Below are 19,415 nucleotides of genomic sequence, written 5' to 3' on the forward strand. Positions count from 1 at the left end.
TCCCAGGAAGTCAACTACACAGCGCTGCCCTCACAGAAGCAAAAAACCAAAGCAATGCTGTAACTTCTGGAAAGTTGCCTTCCATGCATTTCTGCAAAGTGTGGACAGACAGAATAAAGTGACTTGCGCCCCAAAGTTGCCCAAGACGAATGCAGGAATGGAAATCCAGTTGCTGGTGCTGCTCTCCTTGTCCTCCAAAATGCCAGGTTTGACCTCTGAAGCAATGGTCATTCTTTCAGCAAGAGGCTTTGGACAAAGTACCAGAGTTTTTCAGAGCACCCTTCAAGCATGAAGGCCCACTCACCTGGCCAGGGAGCAGCTGCTGTGCATCACTCAGGGAAAATGAAATCAGGATTAATAAATTATACACAAATAAATAACAAAAGCATGTTTCAATGCAGGCATCATGAAGGGCTCTGCCACCCCCACCCAGCTGCTTCAAGGGTAGAAGCCAGGAACAGCACCATGACAGATGTGCAACTCATTAGGGACCAATAAACAGCTGAACTAGAAAGCAGTCTGAGAAAATCTGCCTCTTGGACCCAACTCTGCTGCCAAATTGTAGAGCACTCAAAGTACTTAGAACATGGAGTTACTGACATACCGAACCTGAGTTAGTGCTGAGCCTGTACTTTGAGGGCATGTAATTAATTTGTGATGCTAATAATTAGTTTCCATGCACTTACTAAAATTTCCTTCAAGTTACTGACCAGAAGATGATGGGCTCTTGTGAAATGATGCCTCAGCAGGATCCCACTTGAAAGTCCTGAGTTTGTCAAACTGCCTATTTAAACTACAAGTATATGTACTGCACATAGTGCAGAACCTATGTTTTATCATCAAATACAGCATAACTACTCTGCTCAAGCACTGCTTTAATTGCAGTTCCTGCTGAAGTAAAGCAAAACAAGAATGTGAACCTGCAGAACACTCACTGTCTGCTGCAGAGTAGCTCTGGCACACACACATGGTAGGTCTGGAAAGAAGTGCTGCAGCTCCAGATCAAAGTCTATTTCTGCACACCACTGATGCTTCTACTAAGGAAACTGAAAAAAACCCAGCAGTTAGCTGAGAAGCAAATTTGAGCCAGCAGCACAGCGCCAGGACACTGCCAAAGGAGAGCTGTTGGTTTCTCCCTGAAGTACTGTGCAGCCTGGCCTTTGCAGGCACTGGTAAGACCTTGACCAGGTGTCTCCTGCTACAGAGGGTGAATGCTGTGACAGACTGTGGCCCCTGGCACAGCTGAGGCTGGGCAGGGTATGACCACTAGAACCAGAAGGGATGAGTTTGCTACTGAATTTCAGAAAAGGGGGATGGTAAAGCATGTGAAAGTTTGTGTTAGATGAGACAATTTTGATGGTCCTGCTGAGAGGAGTAATTTCCTCTGTGCATTGACTGAAGAGGATTTTTTTCATTATGGCAAGAGAGATTTATCACTACCACCTCCCACTTCCATCTCCCCACCAACTAAGGCCCTCTTCAGCCAAACCTGGAAACCTGAAGTTAAAAAGTCAGAAGCCATAGGACTTTGAAAAACCTGGAAGCAGGGTATGAAAAAGATGGCAACTTCTGCCACAAATCCTCTGCTTAGAGAATACCTTCTTTTTACTCCGAGTAGCATCTGCAGAAGGAAATAAGATACTCAAAGAGACTTTTAAACTTCATGTAGCCATCTGTCAGTTCTTTTGCACCTGCCTACAGGACCATGCAATGCTATCAAAGCCCCCTTGGTCACTGATGCAGCTATGCAGGGAAGAGGAGCTGGACCCAGCTGATGTGGTCAGGACTGGAAGATCAGCCCTGGCTGGCCTAGCAACAAAGAAAGCACAAAGGACAGCACAGCAAGAGGAATGCAGTGGCCTTTAGCAGCACAGCCAAAGGCAAAAAAATAGCCACAGTCACGGACTGGAGTCCTAAGGCTTACAAGGTCCCATTGGTGTTAATATCTACTTACATAAAGGCACTCTCAAAAGAAGATCTCTGATTTCTCACAACTCTGGGCTGGAGCACAAAACAGGTCATACGTCAGGGTAGGAGGCTCAAGGTGAGAGAAATGCAGAGCTGACATTTCCAGGCATATTGTCATGTCATGGGCACATGACAGGTGCCACACAGCTCCACTCCCTGCTGGTGGAAGCATCTAGCTGTGCCCTGGGTCAAGAACACTGTTCACTGCAGTAATCCATTGGCAATTTCCTGGTTCCTGGGGACCAACTTTCAAACACTACTTCTCCATTTGTATTTTTATATAAAACTGTGTGAAAAAGCAGCAAATACATCTTGCACTGTTGCTGCATTGTCTAGGAGTGACAGTGAAGTCAAGGCATCCTCCAGCCCCTCTGCGCTTCCAGTTTCAAACAAACAGCTGATTCTTGGTCCTCTGCTTGCTGGCAGCTCAGATCCTTGCAGTGCTTTTCGTGACCCAGATCCATTCCTTAAGTGTTGTCCTTAATGCCTGGTGCAGCCTGTTCAATCCAGGTCAATTCAATCCAATCTGTGGCAGTGGCTCCACCACCACATGGAGGAGGTCTCTGCACACAGCACCTCACACCTACCTCCTACCTCAGCAAACAAATCACTTCAGTCCCTTCATAAATTTTTCATTGTCAACAACAGCTTTGCTGTAACTTCTGGTCTCCCTCTTCCCTTGGCAAAAACCACCCTTACTGTGACAGCCAAATATTTAGCTAGAACCTCACCCAGTAACTTGCTCCCTTCCCCATCACACAAGCTAAACGCTAGAGGCTTCATTAAAACCTCACACTGCTCATCATTCTTCACCTTCGTAACACAGGGCAGTGCTGTGCACTATTTAGCTTGGACCATCAAGGACATGAGGAAAGAGCTGTTTATTTTGTTTTACTTAATTACACATAGAACATCTAGCACAAAACAGCCTAGTGACTCGACTCCTTGGTGTAAACAAGTAGCTAAGAGTAATGTGCACAGCCCTGGCCCTCACACCATCTCACTGTCACACTCCCCTGCCACATCTGAGAGAGCAGGCAAAGATGGCACTGAGCAACTGCATAGGCTGATCCATTCCAAGAGAGAGATCCCTTGCAAGAGATCAATTGCATCACATTTCTGTCCCTGCAGCCAGGGGCATTTCCAAAGCACCAGGCTGCTTCCCTTCACCCTCTTTTGCAGCCTGACATTGCCAGCTGCTCTGACCACACAAAGGAAGTCTTGACAGTGCCACTGAAAGTTACATCCTGTACAGAACAGACTGATCTGCCATGGAGAACACACACTTGATGGGAAGCAACTTGCAGCACACAACTCAGACAAAAGGCAGACATCGAGCCAGCACTGAGGTAAGGCCATCATGGCCCAAAGCAGCCACCTGGTTTGGCCCAGCTCTGGACACAGGTTCCATGTTACTACTAGAAACAGATCACTCTCACTGGTGGCATTGCTGTTCCCTCCTGCTCTGGGAACAGCTGTGATGATGGCTCAGATCAACATAAAGCTCTGCCACCTGCTTCTCATCAATCCTACTCAGAGGAAGGGCCACCCAAACAGCTCAGAAAAGAGGAACTTGCTTTGGGCTGCAGTGAAGCAGCCAATATCAGTACAAAGTGCCTAGCAGGCAGGACATGGGAAGGCAGGTATAAGGCACAGGGATGTGGACATCCAGGTTGATTTATTACACAAGAAATAATATTTCCATTACAAAAAAAAAACCACTAGTGGATACTGACGCTGGTTTTACAGGATCGGCCTCATGGTGACAAAATCGAAGTTGTATGACTCAGGCAGGCCCTGGTGCCGCGTGCGGTTGAACCGTCTCCAGCTGAAGGCGGGGAGACCGCCCTGCACCGGAGGGCCATTGATGGCAGAGGCTGTGAACGCTGCAGCCAGGCGGAAATCCGACACCTGGAACGAAGGACAGGAACCCTGGGCAAAAGGGCAGCGTGAGGCTTGACACATCCCCATCCCAAACAGCAGGAACAGCTCCAGGAGATTTAATAATGAGGTAAGAGAGGAGAGCAGAGGGAAGCACACACAGGCAGCAATTACTCCCCTGCGCAGAGGCATCTCCAGTCATGCAGCAGCCAGCACTGAATTCAGGGCACCAGCAAACCACAAGCTCACACTTGCCCTTGCTAGGCTGAAAGAGCCAGAATATCCGCCTCCAGAACAACCCTCCCCAATGTTATGAGGCTGCAGCAGGCAGATGAGGGGGTCTGCCCTAAGGTCTGCTGCATGTTGAGCACTTGGGCCATCCCCTGGGCATGTCAAGGTAATTCAGGAATGGAAAAAGGCAGCACAGATTTAATATTGCTACCCAGGCTCTGTGCTGCTCCTTCGTTGTCTCCAAAGAGGTCCCAAGCCTGCTCCATCTTCCCAAACTCAAACAGTAAATTTTTCTGTAGAGTTTATAACTAAAACAGGTGTGCTCTGGGTTATTTCTTTCAATGCCCCTCTTAGGCCCCCATTCCACCTCCAGCCCAGCACATTTCCCTTGCCTAACTCTGCTGGCTATGGCACTACAGCATGTACTGACCACTCCCTTACTAGACCACTCTACAAAGCCATTTTCTGCATTCTTCTTTTATTACCCAGCTCTGGGAGTCTCCCACTACTGTCCACTGCAACACACAGCTGGCTGGACACAGCACTGGAGATATCAAAATAGCCTCCCCAGGCCCATCCTAGCAACCAAACTCATAATCCAGAAATGCAGCAGGCTGGATCGATCCCATAGGATAAAACAGTGTACAATTTTTCAGTACAGCTGCTTACTTGGGCATTCCTCTTCACAGCGAAAATATCATATAACCTTCCTAAAATAAATGCTCCAGACAGTGGGTCTAAGGATTTTCCCACAATCCCCTAAAATGCAAAGTGATCTAAGACTTTTCAGAAAGCAGTTTTACAGAGAGGTGGAGCCCCAGAGCAGGGTGGCTTACCAGAGAGCCAGGCTTTTGTAAATGTAAACCTGAAGTGAGACTGCAACCCCTTTCCTGTGGGCTTCTGGGAGGCACCCAGAGTGTCCTAAGGAACAGGAGGTGAGGCTATACAACAGTCTCCTTCCCTGAGTGAGCTAAAGACTTATTTCCTGCTGTAAGGCTTTGGGGTTTAACCCTTCAATACCACAAGCTCCCATGGACATAGTTGTTTCATACACATCCCCCTGTATCCTGTCCCACTGTGCCAGGACTGATGTCAGGGACAGGAAATGAGACTGCGGAGAATTCCCATCTGAGGGGGTGCCTGAGCACTGCGACAGCATGAAGAGGGAACAGACATACCTGGCCATGCTTGCCCTGGTGCAGGGAAACATGCTACAGGTCTGACAGGAGCACAAACAGACTGCAGCCAACATTCAGCAGCTATTGAAATTGAGGTAATTTACCTTGGAGTCATAGCAGCCTGCAGGCACTGGTAAAGAAGGATTCAGGTCTTCCCGGCAGCAAATGGTGTTGCAAGGATTGTGCTCAGCGTAAGGATCATGCTGATAGTCTGGGGTGAAACGTGGTGGGAAGAGCAGAAGAAAAGAAAGAAAGTTAACCTCCTCACAAAAAGCTGATGCCAAGTACTGGAGCCACTAAGTGGGTAACTGCACTCTATCCGATTGCTTTTGTGCTTCCCCCTTGCTACCAGCTACAGGTTAGCACTCAAGACAGGACGTAAGTAGACAAGTTCCTAATTCAAGACCATACAGCTACTTCTGCATCCCAGGGGCACCACTGCCAACCTCTAACCACAAATATCTGCAATTCCACCTGATGAAATTCCACATGATGAAAGCTTGTAGAAACTTTGTCAGGAGAGAAAAGCAGAAGACAAAGGGAGGTGGCAGGTTGGTGGGTGGAGGGGGAAAGAGAGGGGGAAATGCAGCAATGAGATCCTTTGTTTTCCTGTTCTGGATTAAAATAAGCATAAAGGAGCAAAACCTTTGAACATCCACTGCAGTAGCTGCAAGCCAGGAGAGGAAGGTGGTGAGCTCAGCATCTATGAGCATGCTGCTACTCACAGCCCAGACAGGAATGATACCCCACCCTGGGAGAGGCCTCCCAAACCTCAAGTCCAGCAATCAGCAAGCTCCCTATAATTGGGAATAAAAATATAGCATCTAAACCTATCAGTACTTTGAGATGGGCTTAGCCAGAAGTTAATTAAGATGGGTTTAATCCAGTTAAGTAGAGCCCTGTCAGGAAAAAACAACACAGCATTACCTACTGTCCTGGTTCAACCCCTGCTGGCAACAAAGTACTACACAACTGCTTATCCACATCCCTCCAAGCCCCACCCCTCATGGGATGGGGAGAAAAATCAGAAAAAGGTAAAAACCATGGGTTGAGATAACAATTTCAGTAACTGAATTGTTAATAATAAAAATTAAGAAGGGGAGAGAGGACAAGGAAAAAGCTCTTAGAGAAACAAGTGATTCACAATATAATTGCTCACCACCTGCTGACCAATGCAATGCCCATCCCTGAGCAATGATCAGCCCCTTCCAGCCAATTCCCACAGTTTACACAATAAGCATAAGGTTCAATGATATGGAATATCCCTTTGGCCACTTCAGGTCAGCTGTCCTGGCCATGCTCTGCCAGCTCTGCTCACTGGCACAGCATGGGAAACTGAAAAGTCCTTGACTTATCAACAACTAAAACATCAGAGTTTTAGTAATACTTAAACTATCAACATTATTGTCATACTAAATCCAAAATACAGTACTGTATTAACCACTAAGAAAATTAACTCTATCCCACCTGCAAAAGACCATTTGCCTGAACATGGATAAAGACCTTAAGTTTTGCACTAAATTCTCTGGTCTGATCACATCTAACTGTTGCTTAGGATTTAAGGCTTTCAAGATTGCCAGGCTGTAGATGTATTAGGTGATAATAGTTCATGAGGTCTCTTGGACTACTCTCTCTTGGAGTCAGAAGCTTTCTGGAAAAGTCAAATAACAAGCCCAAGGGGCCTTGTTCTTGATAGAGCAATTTTAGCCCAGTTTCCACCTTCAAATTAAACTTGTGTTACCTTTTTTGCTTTGTGTGCATTCTGCATTTAGGACAATATAACTGAAATGTGTGCGAGGCTGCAGCTTCCCACTATAATCCAAGAAATAAAAGTAACACTGCTTATTAAGATCAGCTCCACAGCACACAAACATGTGTCTTACTGTTGTATCTCATGATGTACTTCATGCTTTCCAAGTTGGTCACCTTGCCCTGATCTCGACGGAAGATTTTGGCTCTTGGAGCAAGCTCATAGGAGAAATCCATGCCATACTTGACAACGTATGATGCATACCCACTGAGATTGTAAATCTTTTCATGGAAAGGGATATTGTATGAAGGCCAGTAACCTGCCAGAGACAAACCCCAATCTGTTAATCACTTGGAAAAGCTGGATGCTCTTGCTTGTATCAGAAAATAAAATAAAATAAATAATTTTCTATGTTGCATTGCCATAGCAGCATGTCGAGGAACAACACAGAAAACTGGTTTGAACACAAAAAGGCAACAGTCACTGGCATGACCAGGGTTGACTCCCAGTAAAACACCACTGCCTACCCAGGCAACCCGCCCCCAGACTACCAGCCTCAGGACTCATCCTGCAAAACAGCTGAGATCAGACTTGCAGGAGCCTGAACATGCAGCATGGCCACAGCCCTCTCGTAGAGATTTCCCTGCTGAACCTTAAAGGACTGCAAATCATTTACCTCTGCCAAACTTCACAGTGAGAGGCCTGAAGTCACTCTGGTTTTGCCCCCTTCCCATCTCACCAAAGCAGAACAACACACCATGCTGAGATGTCAGGGAGGGACTGGCACACACAAACACACAGAGACCACAGGGTACTCGGGGCCAACAGGAGGCAGGCCAGCACACAGACACTTTGTGCAGTGGGGTTGCACACAGTCATAAAGAAAGATGGGAGATAGCTACACATTTGCCAGGAGCTGCCTTTGAAGGTTAAGCAGTGATTGATCAGCAGAGCAGAGCTTTGCTCTAACTTTTCCAAAAGCATTCCTGCAGTTTTTTTTTAACTTTGAAGAGCAAAGGATGCCAGGCAGGATTCCAGAGAGGAGTTTCAGGTAGGTGACCTGAAAGAAGTAAAACTGCCTGAAAGAAGACCACCGTGGAAAGCTCTTGGAAAGAGCCAGGAGATGTTCCAGGTCCGAATCTGGGTACAGGGAGTCCTAGAATATATAAGAATTGATAACTACACCTTAACATTTAATTTTTTCTATTTTTTAGGCAGTAAGTATATAACATGAGCTAGGCCCAAGAGTAGCATACTTTCAAGTTGTCTCCAAATCACTAACATTCCCTGTTGTTCATTCTCAAATCACACACATCAGGATTTGATTTAGAGATTTACTATCTGGGCACTGGTAAATGCAGGCCTCCAAATACTAAGATCAGCCCAGCACAGTGTGAGGAGTCTGGTGTAAGATGCTCCAGAAAATCAACTGGAACTCACTGGGACCGATACACACAAATACAAACCAAACTTCCTGAAGGATACACAGACAGCATACACAGTGAAGCACTGTCTGAGTTGAGGCCTCACCAGCTTGGGTCCTGCCTAGGATAGGGAAGACAGAAATACCCTGTCTGCTGGCATTTGCTTATTGTTAGTGACCTACAGCCAGCCTGGAAACAGGTTGTGTACAGGCTGTATTGTAATACAGGCATCCTCCAGAAATTAACAACTTGCCAGCCTCCTAACGACACAGGCTGGAGGATATGGATATATCAGCTTCCAAACCAGTAAGGTTTAGCTGTGATTCAAAAAGGTGCTATTGTCTCACATGAAAGCAGTGCCTAAAGATGACTCCTTTCTCCCACCTGGAAAAACTCGTTAAAATTGCTAAAACAGGAAGCTATTAAAGCTCTCCTCCAGCAAGAGCTCTTCTGTGTCTCAGGCTCTGCAAGACTGCAAATCCTATGCAAAGAGCGCAGCAGTCCACATAAGTCAGGCTTTACCCAAGGGCTGCTATAAGCCAGTGAAACCTGGCAGGGTGCACAGTGACAAAAAAACAAGTCAAGAGAGACTGAAGTTGAAAGGAAGGGATGACATGAAGGCAGCAAAAAATACCTGCATCAAAATGTTTTCCTCTTCTGCACTTAGAGAGCAAAAGGTATTAGCAATATTGAGAGACAGAGCAATAAGAATATTGCACATATGGTGGAAGACACTCAGATCCCAGGTTTTGCTCTGATGTGTTGCTTTTGATTACTTATTTGTCATCAAGAAAGATGAACTGCAGCCTATCCTGTGACCTAGTCCTTCACTTGAGACGGTGTTGCCCTCCCTCACCTCCTCTAAAGGATTTCTAAGTTTTCTTTGTCAATATGCAGAAAGCACCTGGACATTTTTGCCTGGAAAGGGCAATGTAAGAGATTCCTGATATTGAGAACTCATCTGCACTGGCCTATAAAACAACAGAAGCCATAAAGAAAAAAATCTTTCCATTTTAAAATTTGCATAAGGAAATGCTTCATTTTTCCTCAGTACAAGGTTTACTACAGCAATACCTGCCTTTGTTCACCTGAGATTTCAATTCTCATCCTCTGCTGTTTCTAGGTTTATGCTTCAAAGAGACTTAAAAAGCCAAGCTGGTGGCAAACTCACTCTGACCAAACTAGTGTGCCCAAAGTGCATTATCTTTTGGTGCACCAGCTACATGGCAATGATGGAGCGTGCCAGGGTCAGCTGTGCTGCAAAGACTTTAAGCCGGCGTTGCTCTTAAGAAAGATAAACCTCCTTCACTTGAGCTGCTCCAAGCACCTGGGAACAGGTCAGGGGCCTTGAGGGGACTTGTCTGGTGTCCTGCATGGCATGGAGTTCAGATCTGCTGCTTACAGCAGCTGAGGTCTCCAAAACTGCACTTTGGCAGGGCTTAGCTCACCCTGTGTGCTGAAGGCTGTCCCTCCTAATGTTTAAACTCCCAGAGACTGAATGCTCTGTTATCCAATATGCACAAGGTACACTTAGAGGGAAAATACATACTGTAGGTATGAAGTAATGTGTAACCTCCAATACATGCTGCCACCTTTGAGAACAGAGCAGCTACAACATCTCAGAGGAAGAAGTGGTCACTCTGTGCCCAGCCCAGGAGTTGGGCTCAGTCCTACAGAGAATGCCACACTGCTGCTCCAGAATCATTGCTGAAAAGGAACTCAAGGTACCTGCCAAGCCTGGGCTCTCTGCACAAGTATAGCACTGTCATGATGGGGCAGCAATGTTTTCAGTTCCAGAGCTTGAGGGTCTCTATCAGCTTGTCTGCATCCTATACACAACACAGCATTGAGAAGCCCAAGGCAAAGGAACCCAAAGGGACTGACAATGTGGCAATGCCTGGAATAAGCCAGAACTTTCCAAGTAGCTAGACACAAGGAAAAAATTCAAAGAGTATCTACACCAGTTGCTAACATAGACAAATTTCCCACCATTTTGATGATGAGTAATTCATCAATTTATCCCCTCAGCATGTGATTAGGGGAAGGAGCACAAAGCTTTAGACACACTTAAGGCTCAGGATCTTTGTTGATGATGTGTCTAGTAAACACTTGCAAATTAAACCTGACAGCGAGTGTTCTGCTTGACCAAGATTTTTGTGTTCCACTAAGTTCTTGTTAGTCTTGCTAGGGAATTAAAGCACATTTTAAAAAGCAAATATTTATCAGAAAACAGAGATCCAGAAAAGTTCAGGAGATCAATTTAACACAAAACTTCTTTGGTATTCAAAATTTCATCTTCTTGCAGAGTGACCCACTCAACAATCATTTTGAGTAGCCCATAGCATCACAGTTTAGTACTGCTCCAAACAGATCTCACATTTTCCCCCATTGGTCTCTACAACAAGGCAAAATAATACCAGAAAAAAGGCAAGGATGCAGACAAGCAAGGAGACAAAGTCTATTTTCCCCTCCTCTGCTTCTAGGAGACATAAATGCTTACTGCATTGCTGCCACAGCATACCAGATAAATGAATAGATTGCAACTGACCCAGTGACAGAGGGATGCTCACACAAAGCTGAGGGTTGCTCACACAGGGCTTCCTTACTTTAAACTGAGGACTAGTGTTTAACAAACCCTTCCCTAGTACAAAACACAATTCTCAGTTGGCATAAAGAGATGGATTTCCTAAGCCAGTAACTACTATAGGAGCTATTACCTTTCCGGAGAACATTTGTTTGATCAGAATACTCCACAAGGGTTGGGATCTGCTCAACAATGTACAATGCACCATCATCAAGACTCCTCTGCAGCTTGACCTTCTTCAGGTCTAGAACCATGTACTGATTGTTGTAGGTTCCTGGGTATGAGAACAGAGAGAGTTACATGTCCTGCTAAGGGAAAGAAACAAGTAGAAAAGATAAAGGGAACACATCTTTTTTCCTAGGATGCATATGAAGGTGTACTTACCAGAGTTGCACTTTGAGAAGGTCTCTGCCCAAGTTTTGCCATCATGTGCCATCATGTTGGCAATGCGGACCCTCTGCCAAGCTAGCAAAGATTCAGGCACCACTTGCTTAATGAGGGTTTCATTGAAAACACTGTTGGTAGTCTGCAACATTACCAAGCCGCTGCCCAGTATGTAAAAGTCATCCAGGGACACCAAAAAGCCTTAAAAAGCAATAACACAAAACTTGTTATCTTTGTGAACCTTTGATATACTCATAGAACAAAACAGAGGCAAGTCATGAGGATATGGATGAGTCAATGCATGTGTGTGTGAACTCAAACTGTACAAAGATTAAAGATGAGGTAGTAACTTCTGTAAGGGCTTTGGGCCCACCTGTCAACACAGTTTGAAATGAGAAACTGTCATGCTTTCAAGACACTTAATTCTTTGTCTAAAGCATTTGCTTGGTGTTTGTATGCCAAGCCTGGAAGCTTCTCCATAAGTCAACCTATGTCTTATGCTAAGGATTACATACCCTAGATGCCTGTCAAGTGTTTGTTTCTAACAAGAAAGTGAACTAAAAAATATATAAAAATTCAACAATGAAAACCAAAGCAAAGTACAAACTCCACAAAAACACTTTCATCAACAAGTATCAGTTTTAGATTTCTACTCTGTAAAGACAACATAAATTAATTTAATTAATTTGAATTAATCCCCTTAATTAACTCCTTCTGTATTAAATCAAGCAGAAGAACCTTCCTTCAAGTTTAATCTTTTGCTGTCTAAGGTATCTTAAAAACATCTCCAAGGCACGGGCATCTCTTAAATCATAAACCACATCCTGTATATGAGAAGCTCTACCTACTCCTCTTCCTGAGAAGATATCATGGAATATTTTTTTTATATCTGCCAGCTCTGCAAAGTCAATACAATGATGGATCTGTGGGTAGGATTTCCTTCTAGGTTACATGCCAACAGAAGTGCTAGGTCCAGCTGCAAGCCCTTTGCCAGCAGCCGGCATACAGAGTTGCAAAGGTCAGCTATATGCCTTGGATAGTATGGGGACTACTTGTACAGCAGAAATAACTTGGCCTTTAGATTACTCAGCACATACGTGGCTCCCAGGTTGGGTAAGAAAGGTTGTTAACTGAGCTCCTCATGGGGAAGTCATACAGAACCTAAACTCTTGTTATGAAGTTTTTAATAGCATCAGTCTTCAAAGAGTACAAAATGCTAAAATGCTGTGCTACACTGTAGTGCTTGTGCTCCTCTATGAAATCTTCCACAGCCAACTTTATTAACACAATCTGCAAAGGTCACCAGCCTACGACAGCAAGAAAGACAACCCAGCTCTACAACCCTATTCCTGAGCTTTAATCAAAAGGTAGACCACCTTTGAACAAAAGTAATGTTTAAGCGCTCTAGTTCAGCAAAATTTCTTTAAAGAAGAAAGCTCTAAAATTAGAACAGATCCAGAAAAAATACACTGTGTATATTTTAGAGGCATCTGTTCTTTAAAAAAATACCAGTATAGAATAAACTGAGCACCCTAACATCTGGTATTACTCATGGAGAGAGAGGCAATACATGACGTACATTATCAGCAGAGATCTCCCTCAAATAACTAAGTACAAGAGAAACATCCTAAACTTGGCTCTGCCAGTCTGTTTTATACAAGGACTTGGGATACTCTAGCAATAATCTGCTGCATAACAATTCAAGTGGTGCTTGCCCAAACACAGGGATAATTGAAATTATTAAAACAATTTTGATGTAAATTGAGCATCAATTCTTGTGGGTCACAATGCCAAGTGTCCTACTTCAAAATAAAGCAAGTAATTTCTCTCTTCAATTTCAATCAACAGCTGAGATAGAACAGAAAAACTTGACTCAAAACAAGTGCTAACACAAGGAATGATGCTAAATTAACTGAAGGTTGAACTCTGTAATTCAAATAAACTGCAAAGCTCAGCTAAGCTGAAAAGAAGGGGATTTCCTTCTGGGCCTTAGTATTTACCAAGTTCTATCCTGCAATGCTTTATAACACAACATGCCCTCCAGGATCACACCATTACTAGCCTAATAATTCCAAGATGGTATATACTATTTTGATTTAAGGCACAGGCAACTTGGAAACAAAGGGAAGCTAAAACACAATCAACAGGTTATGCATGGTAAAGACATCCAGAAAAATAAAATCTGGGTAGAGAAGTCTAGGGATATCAGCAGATATTTGATGTCGTTGAGCCATTCTTCTAAGTTTGTATGAGAATCTGTTGTAATTGAAGGTGTTATCTCACTGTATGCTTCTTCTTTGTTTCTCCTGTAAAACCATCTCTGCAAACTCACATCCCATCTTTGTTAGGAACACTCAGTCAAATTTGTTTTGTTTTATTGTTTTTTGGGGTTTTTTTAACCCCTCCCTCGAATGAACTTGACAACTCTACAGAGAAACAAGCAAAAGTACTTCTGGTTACATTTTCTGGATCTGAGCCATTTAGATTCAGTTTCCAAATGCCATTGGAAAACTGAAGTTTCCAGAATCTGGAGTTTCACTCACTGTAATAGTAATCAGCCAAGCAAAGCAAAGCATTTTTTGCAATCTGAGCCACCGTGTTCTCCAGAAAGTCAGCACATCAAAGAGCATGTGGGTGGCAGCACGTTCCTGGCTACTATTGTTCTGAAAGAGGTAGATTGCTGCTTTCTGAACCAGACAGCATCAGCTTTTTTGGTGTTTTAAAAGGTCATGGTGTTCATTCAAGTGCAGAAAGGGTCAGCTTTACAGGCTGGAAGTCAAAGCTATGAGGTCTAACACACCTCTCAGGGATGGGAGTAGCTCCTGGCTGAGATGCCCAATGCTCTGGGATATAAACACATTTGAATATGGGAAAATAAAGGTACTCTCTGGATTAGCAGAGAATCAGCAGCTGCTTCTCATGTCAAGACTAATCACCCATCAGCTGTCTTCCTTCCACTTGCACATCTCTCCTAGGCACTAAGAAATAGCACATACCACACTAGAGCTCTGGTCTCATCTCCAGAGCTCACCAGACAGTTTCCTTTGCTTCCCTCCAGGTTTTAAATAGATGCTGGAGGAAGCAGGGAAGCAGGAAATGGTCTGGCGATATCTCATGAGCAAGATATTCCTGAGAATAAAGGCTACTGCCTCTTCCATGGTTTGTTCCTCCCAGCTCTTCCTCTAGCTGTGGGGAAGGATTATGCTACATTAACACCAGATTACTTCAAAGCAAGGGACACAAACTACCTCTCTCTCCTGCCTCAGAGCGTATAGATACAGATATGACATGTATAGTCATCCATCAAGACAACTTGTGCCATCTTACTCCCACATCACCAACTAGCTCAACCAAGAAAGATCCCAATAATGGACCAGAGGAGGAAAGGTAGAAGTAAAATTCTTCAAATGTTCTTCTTCAGCTGTTTTGTTTAAGCTGCTAAAATCAAATTAACATTCTTTAAAAGACCATGGCTCAGCACAGAGAAGGTAGTTCACTATCCAAACCAGAGTGCTTAGTCAAAATGGCACATTCCTGTTCTTAAATGGAAGTTCAAAAGAGCTCCATCCAAATGGATGAAAATCCTGGAAGCTGCAACCTCCCTGCTATCCAAAGAAAATCATAAATTTTATCAGTTAGTTTGGCTCATTTCTTTGAATGCCTCAATGGGCAGCGTAAAAAATTGAGGTGGGGAGGGAGAGGGGCACAGAGGGAGGAGAGGCGCAGGTTCCTGTCTGATCCACCACTAGATATGTGGCACAAAACATAGAACCTACCTTATCTCTATCATCACTTCTTTACTCCCTCAAATGAGCACAGCTTCATTCAGCATTTGTGAGGAACAGTAACATTCTCTGTACAATTTCATTTCTCTCTGCTATGCATTGATTCATAAGCCATAGGAAGTACTCACCTCCAGAGCTTGAAGACAACAGTGAAGCTCAAGCTTTCAGTTCAGAGACATTCCCCCTTTCCGAAGGTTTACAGAACAGTTCTATGTGCAGATGAAGACTTTGAGCAGAGTTCAAGTGAGAATTAAGGTGAGATAGTGTTGAAATGAGCAGCAAGTAAAGAAATCATTCTCCAAAAACAGATTACAACTCGTATTAATTCCCACTTGACTGTGCCTCTGCAGGACTACTGCTGCTCTGAAGGGAAGAAAGCAGCAGAGAAGATATCCTGTTAACAATGGACATTTTAACTTGGTGGCAGAACACTGATAACTGCTGGGGAAGCTGGGATGGATTCTGTAATTCCTGCCTGTCCTCCCACCTGCTCACTCACAACATGAGCAAAGAAGTGCAAGGACCTCCAGCTGTACCAAATGCACACTCTAACACAAATCAGGGTTAGTCAATAGCCTCAGAACCTCTAAACTGAGTCACAGCAAATACTAATTTTTGCAATCTAGTAGCCTGTCTTTTGAAATTCAGTAAATAAAGAAATAATAGCGATAAGTTTACTCTGTGACTCCAGGAGAAAACATGGATTTGGCACATTCCTTCTCAGAAGACAAATGACCCCTTAACATTTTCTGACACACCTTTTAGGCAGCAGCATAGCTTTATTTTATATCCAATCTTACTGGATGACAACAATCTTTGAATAACTCAGTTAAATGTCATTGAAGGCCTAGAAGATCACCTGTCTTTAAATGCTCTCTATTTCCTCCAGAAGTTAATAGTTCTTTGTCCACAGGATTATGTTAATATTCAGGAGAGATTACTAGGTTGGCCTTTCTTACTGATTCTTATGTCTATCAGGACAGAGACTAAAAGCAGGAACATTTATGCAGAGAGACATTACCTGACAATTGTCAGGCTGAACCATGGCCAGGAGCTGCAGATTCCAGGGTCAGATGCTCTAAAAATATCTCTCATCATAACACAGAGCAGAGGAATTTGGCAGTTGCCTCCTTCCTACATGATGTCCCTGGAGCATTACTAGGCCAGTGCTTACTCATGCTGTGGAAAACTGCAAGTCTGTGAACTACACCCACAACTAATGCAATTTGCTGCAGTCAATGGACCATGCTTGTCTAGTGCTTGTGATTAGCAACCTGTTATCAGGCAGGCAGTGAGCACCCTTCGCATACCGCAGACCTCTCAAACTTCACTGCAGCCATGGGAACTATGCTTTGCAACAGTTCCACTCAGTTTTGTTCATAGAAGTACACCTTCCCACATCACTATGTCAGAGTCCACACATGACAATAGGAGGCTTTACAATAAGCCTTCTCTACAGACCTCAGCACTCTCAGGGAAGCACACTGGGATTTTGTACACCAACGAACAGACCCCAACCATTTCAGCAAAGCAGTATCTGATTTTCAGGTAACCTGCCACACACTATGCTTTATCAGTCTCATAAAAACAGAATATTTTTATTTCCTTATACAAAGAAACCACAAAAGGAACAACTGAAAGACATTACCAAAGACACCCACTAAAAATAAAATAATAAATGCTCTGTGTGGCTGATCTTGACCCCCAGTTTTGAATCTGCAGCACAGTACAGCATACAACAGTTGCTAAACAGAGCCACACTCTTGTCAAGAGTACTGCTATCATCAGTATTTCAGCTGAGAGATATGAAAGCCAGAATAACCTCATGAACATTCATGTGATGAACATAGCTCAGAAACCTTTGCTTTCTGACAAAATTACACAGGCTTGGCAAAATTCCTTGCAACAAGCAAGTGAAATTCCTTCAAGGCAATCACAGATAACCCAAGCTCTTGAAAGGCTGTACACTTAAGAGACATTCAGACCACCTCTACCCCTTCCTCAAATTAAAAATCTCAGTTGTCAGAAAATACTGCATTCCTGAGAAGGGTCACTGAGGAGGGTCAGACCCCACAGAAAAAGGCTTGTTTTCAATGTGAAATGAATGCAACTGCTTTTCAAAACATTCTCCCAGTCAGTCTCAGGAACCCCTGCCATGAACTCTTGCCCTTACAGTAATGCACCATTACTCAACAAAGCATATTTTGAAATCATCAGCCATCAAAATGTCATGAGAATGAGATGGTCTCCTAAGGTACATAGTTAATTTAAAATGTTTTATGAAGATTCTTGACTGTTTAGGTATTTTTAAACTTGAAATTTCACCTCTAAAAACTTATGCAGTGTCAGCTCTAAGAGGGAGTTACAGATTTGCTTTGGTTTTTCACGTTCCCATTTCTTGGTGCTATTCCATACCAAGAGCACATATTCTGCTACTCAAACATTACTTGCTGGCAATTTCTAACATTTGGCCTAATCTTCCCCTCTCAATAAGAGACTCTCAATATTTTGGCTGGCTATATTACTAACACACCAAATAAGCATTAAAACATATTCCCCTCTGCAACAGCTTATAGAGAAGCTGGAAAAGGAAGATGTGGGGGGAAAAGGAAAAAAAAAAAACAAAAATGACAAAACAACTGAAGGCTCCTGAACCCAACATGAAAGAAGCTGATACACTTTCAAACAGCAAATGTCTGACACTCAGTAAAAATCCCATTTCAGCACCAGTCATGTCACAGCAGTAAACAGAAGCACTCAAAATTGTTGTTACCAAACATGTGAATGCTATAGGCATAGTGAGGAGTTCAGCACTTGAGATAACTGCAGACTACACACGCACAACTCAAAGCAGCATGTTTGTGCCAGAGGTAAAATATTTAACCAGTACTATTCAGAGCACGGAAGGTGATTAATCAACAACAAAAGACAATGACAACAATATCATGTACAAGACAGAAAATTCAAGCTGGCATTTTGTCCTCTTGGTGGCTTATGTTCTAAGGTAGATGGAAGCCAGTGCTTGTTGAGTTACCATCCTTTTCACAGCCAGGACAGCTACAAGACAGTAAGGTGGTCCATGTCAAACTGAATATCTACATAGTTTTGGTTTTCTTGACTTTACCTGGGTAACTACTGAATGAGACACGGCTGGTGCTGGTGTATGGATCAACTATATTGAAGTTCCAATGCTTATATATTCTCAGTGTGGCTGCATAAGTAAACCAGCTGGAATGAGCAAAGTATATATTCTCATATCCAGGTAGAACCTGGAAAACAGAAGCAGAAAGATTAATAATTTCAGACCCCATGATATTCTGCATGTTTTCTACTTGATAGAAACTGGGAAAACTACTTGTTTTAAGTAGTTTGATTAATTGCATTGTTGAAGAAAGAACAGATTCTTGTGCTTTTAGCTGTGTACTAAATAAATTTCTGAAACCTCTAGAAACAATTCTTGCCTATGTGTTTTCAAAATAAAAGGTTGTGGGGTTATTTGGGATACCTGCATCACATGATATAGGTTTTCCCCCAGTTTCATTTGGAATATTTCTATTCACACATTCAAATCAGACCTTTTCAAACATATCCAACATCAATTTAAAACATGCTGTTTCTGTGAGAATTCCTCTGGTTCATTTTGAAGTGAAGTACAGACGCAAATGCAAGTAAATTTAACTTGAAAAGGTAAATATATGTATTGATGGTACATCTCTTCAAAATATTTCCCTGGTTCTACAATTTTCTAGTTATTGTTAACTCAGAAACTTCCTACTGGAGGCAAATGATTCAGTTAATGTTTCTTAATTTAATGTGAATATTATTGCTCTACGATACATTGAGTCTCCAGATGCTGGTTAAATCTCCTTAATAAATTTAACTGAAAAATGTAATTGCCACCATGATGCATCAGTTAATTATCTTAAAACTGTGGGGTTTTTTTCTGTTATCACTCCTACTGGAAAGCCATTCAAAGGTATCACTATTAACAGAAAACATCAGCCACTTGCATCCATTTGTTTTTATGCTATCACTGTCCTTTAATTTAAATAATCATTTTCCTTTTTTTTTCCTGCCTATTTGCCCAATGTATTTGTAGTCACTCACAACACCCCTTTTAAGACTTCACTTCTCTAGGTGAATGAGTAATTCTCATCCAGCCTCCTCTCCCTGGTAGTTCCTCATTCCCTAGTAGTTCTAGCAGCTTTTCAACATCCATCTCTGTTGGTT

General features: G+C 43.1%; 1 protein-coding gene across 2 annotated transcripts in view; it reads right to left on the minus strand.

Moving 5' to 3' along the window:
- Positions 1–3,627: 3,627 nt before the first annotated feature.
- The window catches only part of PLBD1 (phospholipase B domain containing 1), a 36,271-nt gene continuing 20,483 nt past the window's right edge, over positions 3,628–19,415 (minus strand). The window contains exons 6-11 of one of the 2 annotated variants that reach the window (XM_002191892.7): positions 18,310–18,454; positions 11,401–11,601; positions 11,150–11,290; positions 7,142–7,327; positions 5,363–5,469; positions 3,628–3,879 (exon numbers count right to left, since the gene is read on the minus strand). In XM_002191892.7, coding sequence (XP_002191928.5) covers positions 3,712–3,879; positions 5,363–5,469; positions 7,142–7,327; positions 11,150–11,290; positions 11,401–11,601; positions 18,310–18,454 — 948 coding nt within the window. In that variant the 3' untranslated portion in view covers positions 3,628–3,711. The remainder of the gene's footprint in view (positions 3,880–5,362; positions 5,470–7,141; positions 7,328–11,149; positions 11,291–11,400; positions 11,602–18,309; positions 18,455–19,415) is intronic. The other variant, XM_072923333.1, reaches the window with a different exon arrangement.

The sequence above is a fragment of the Taeniopygia guttata genome, chromosome 1A (genome assembly GCF_048771995.1).
Source record: "Taeniopygia guttata chromosome 1A, bTaeGut7.mat, whole genome shotgun sequence".
In the NCBI taxonomy this organism is placed as follows: domain Eukaryota; kingdom Metazoa; phylum Chordata; class Aves; order Passeriformes; family Estrildidae; genus Taeniopygia; species Taeniopygia guttata.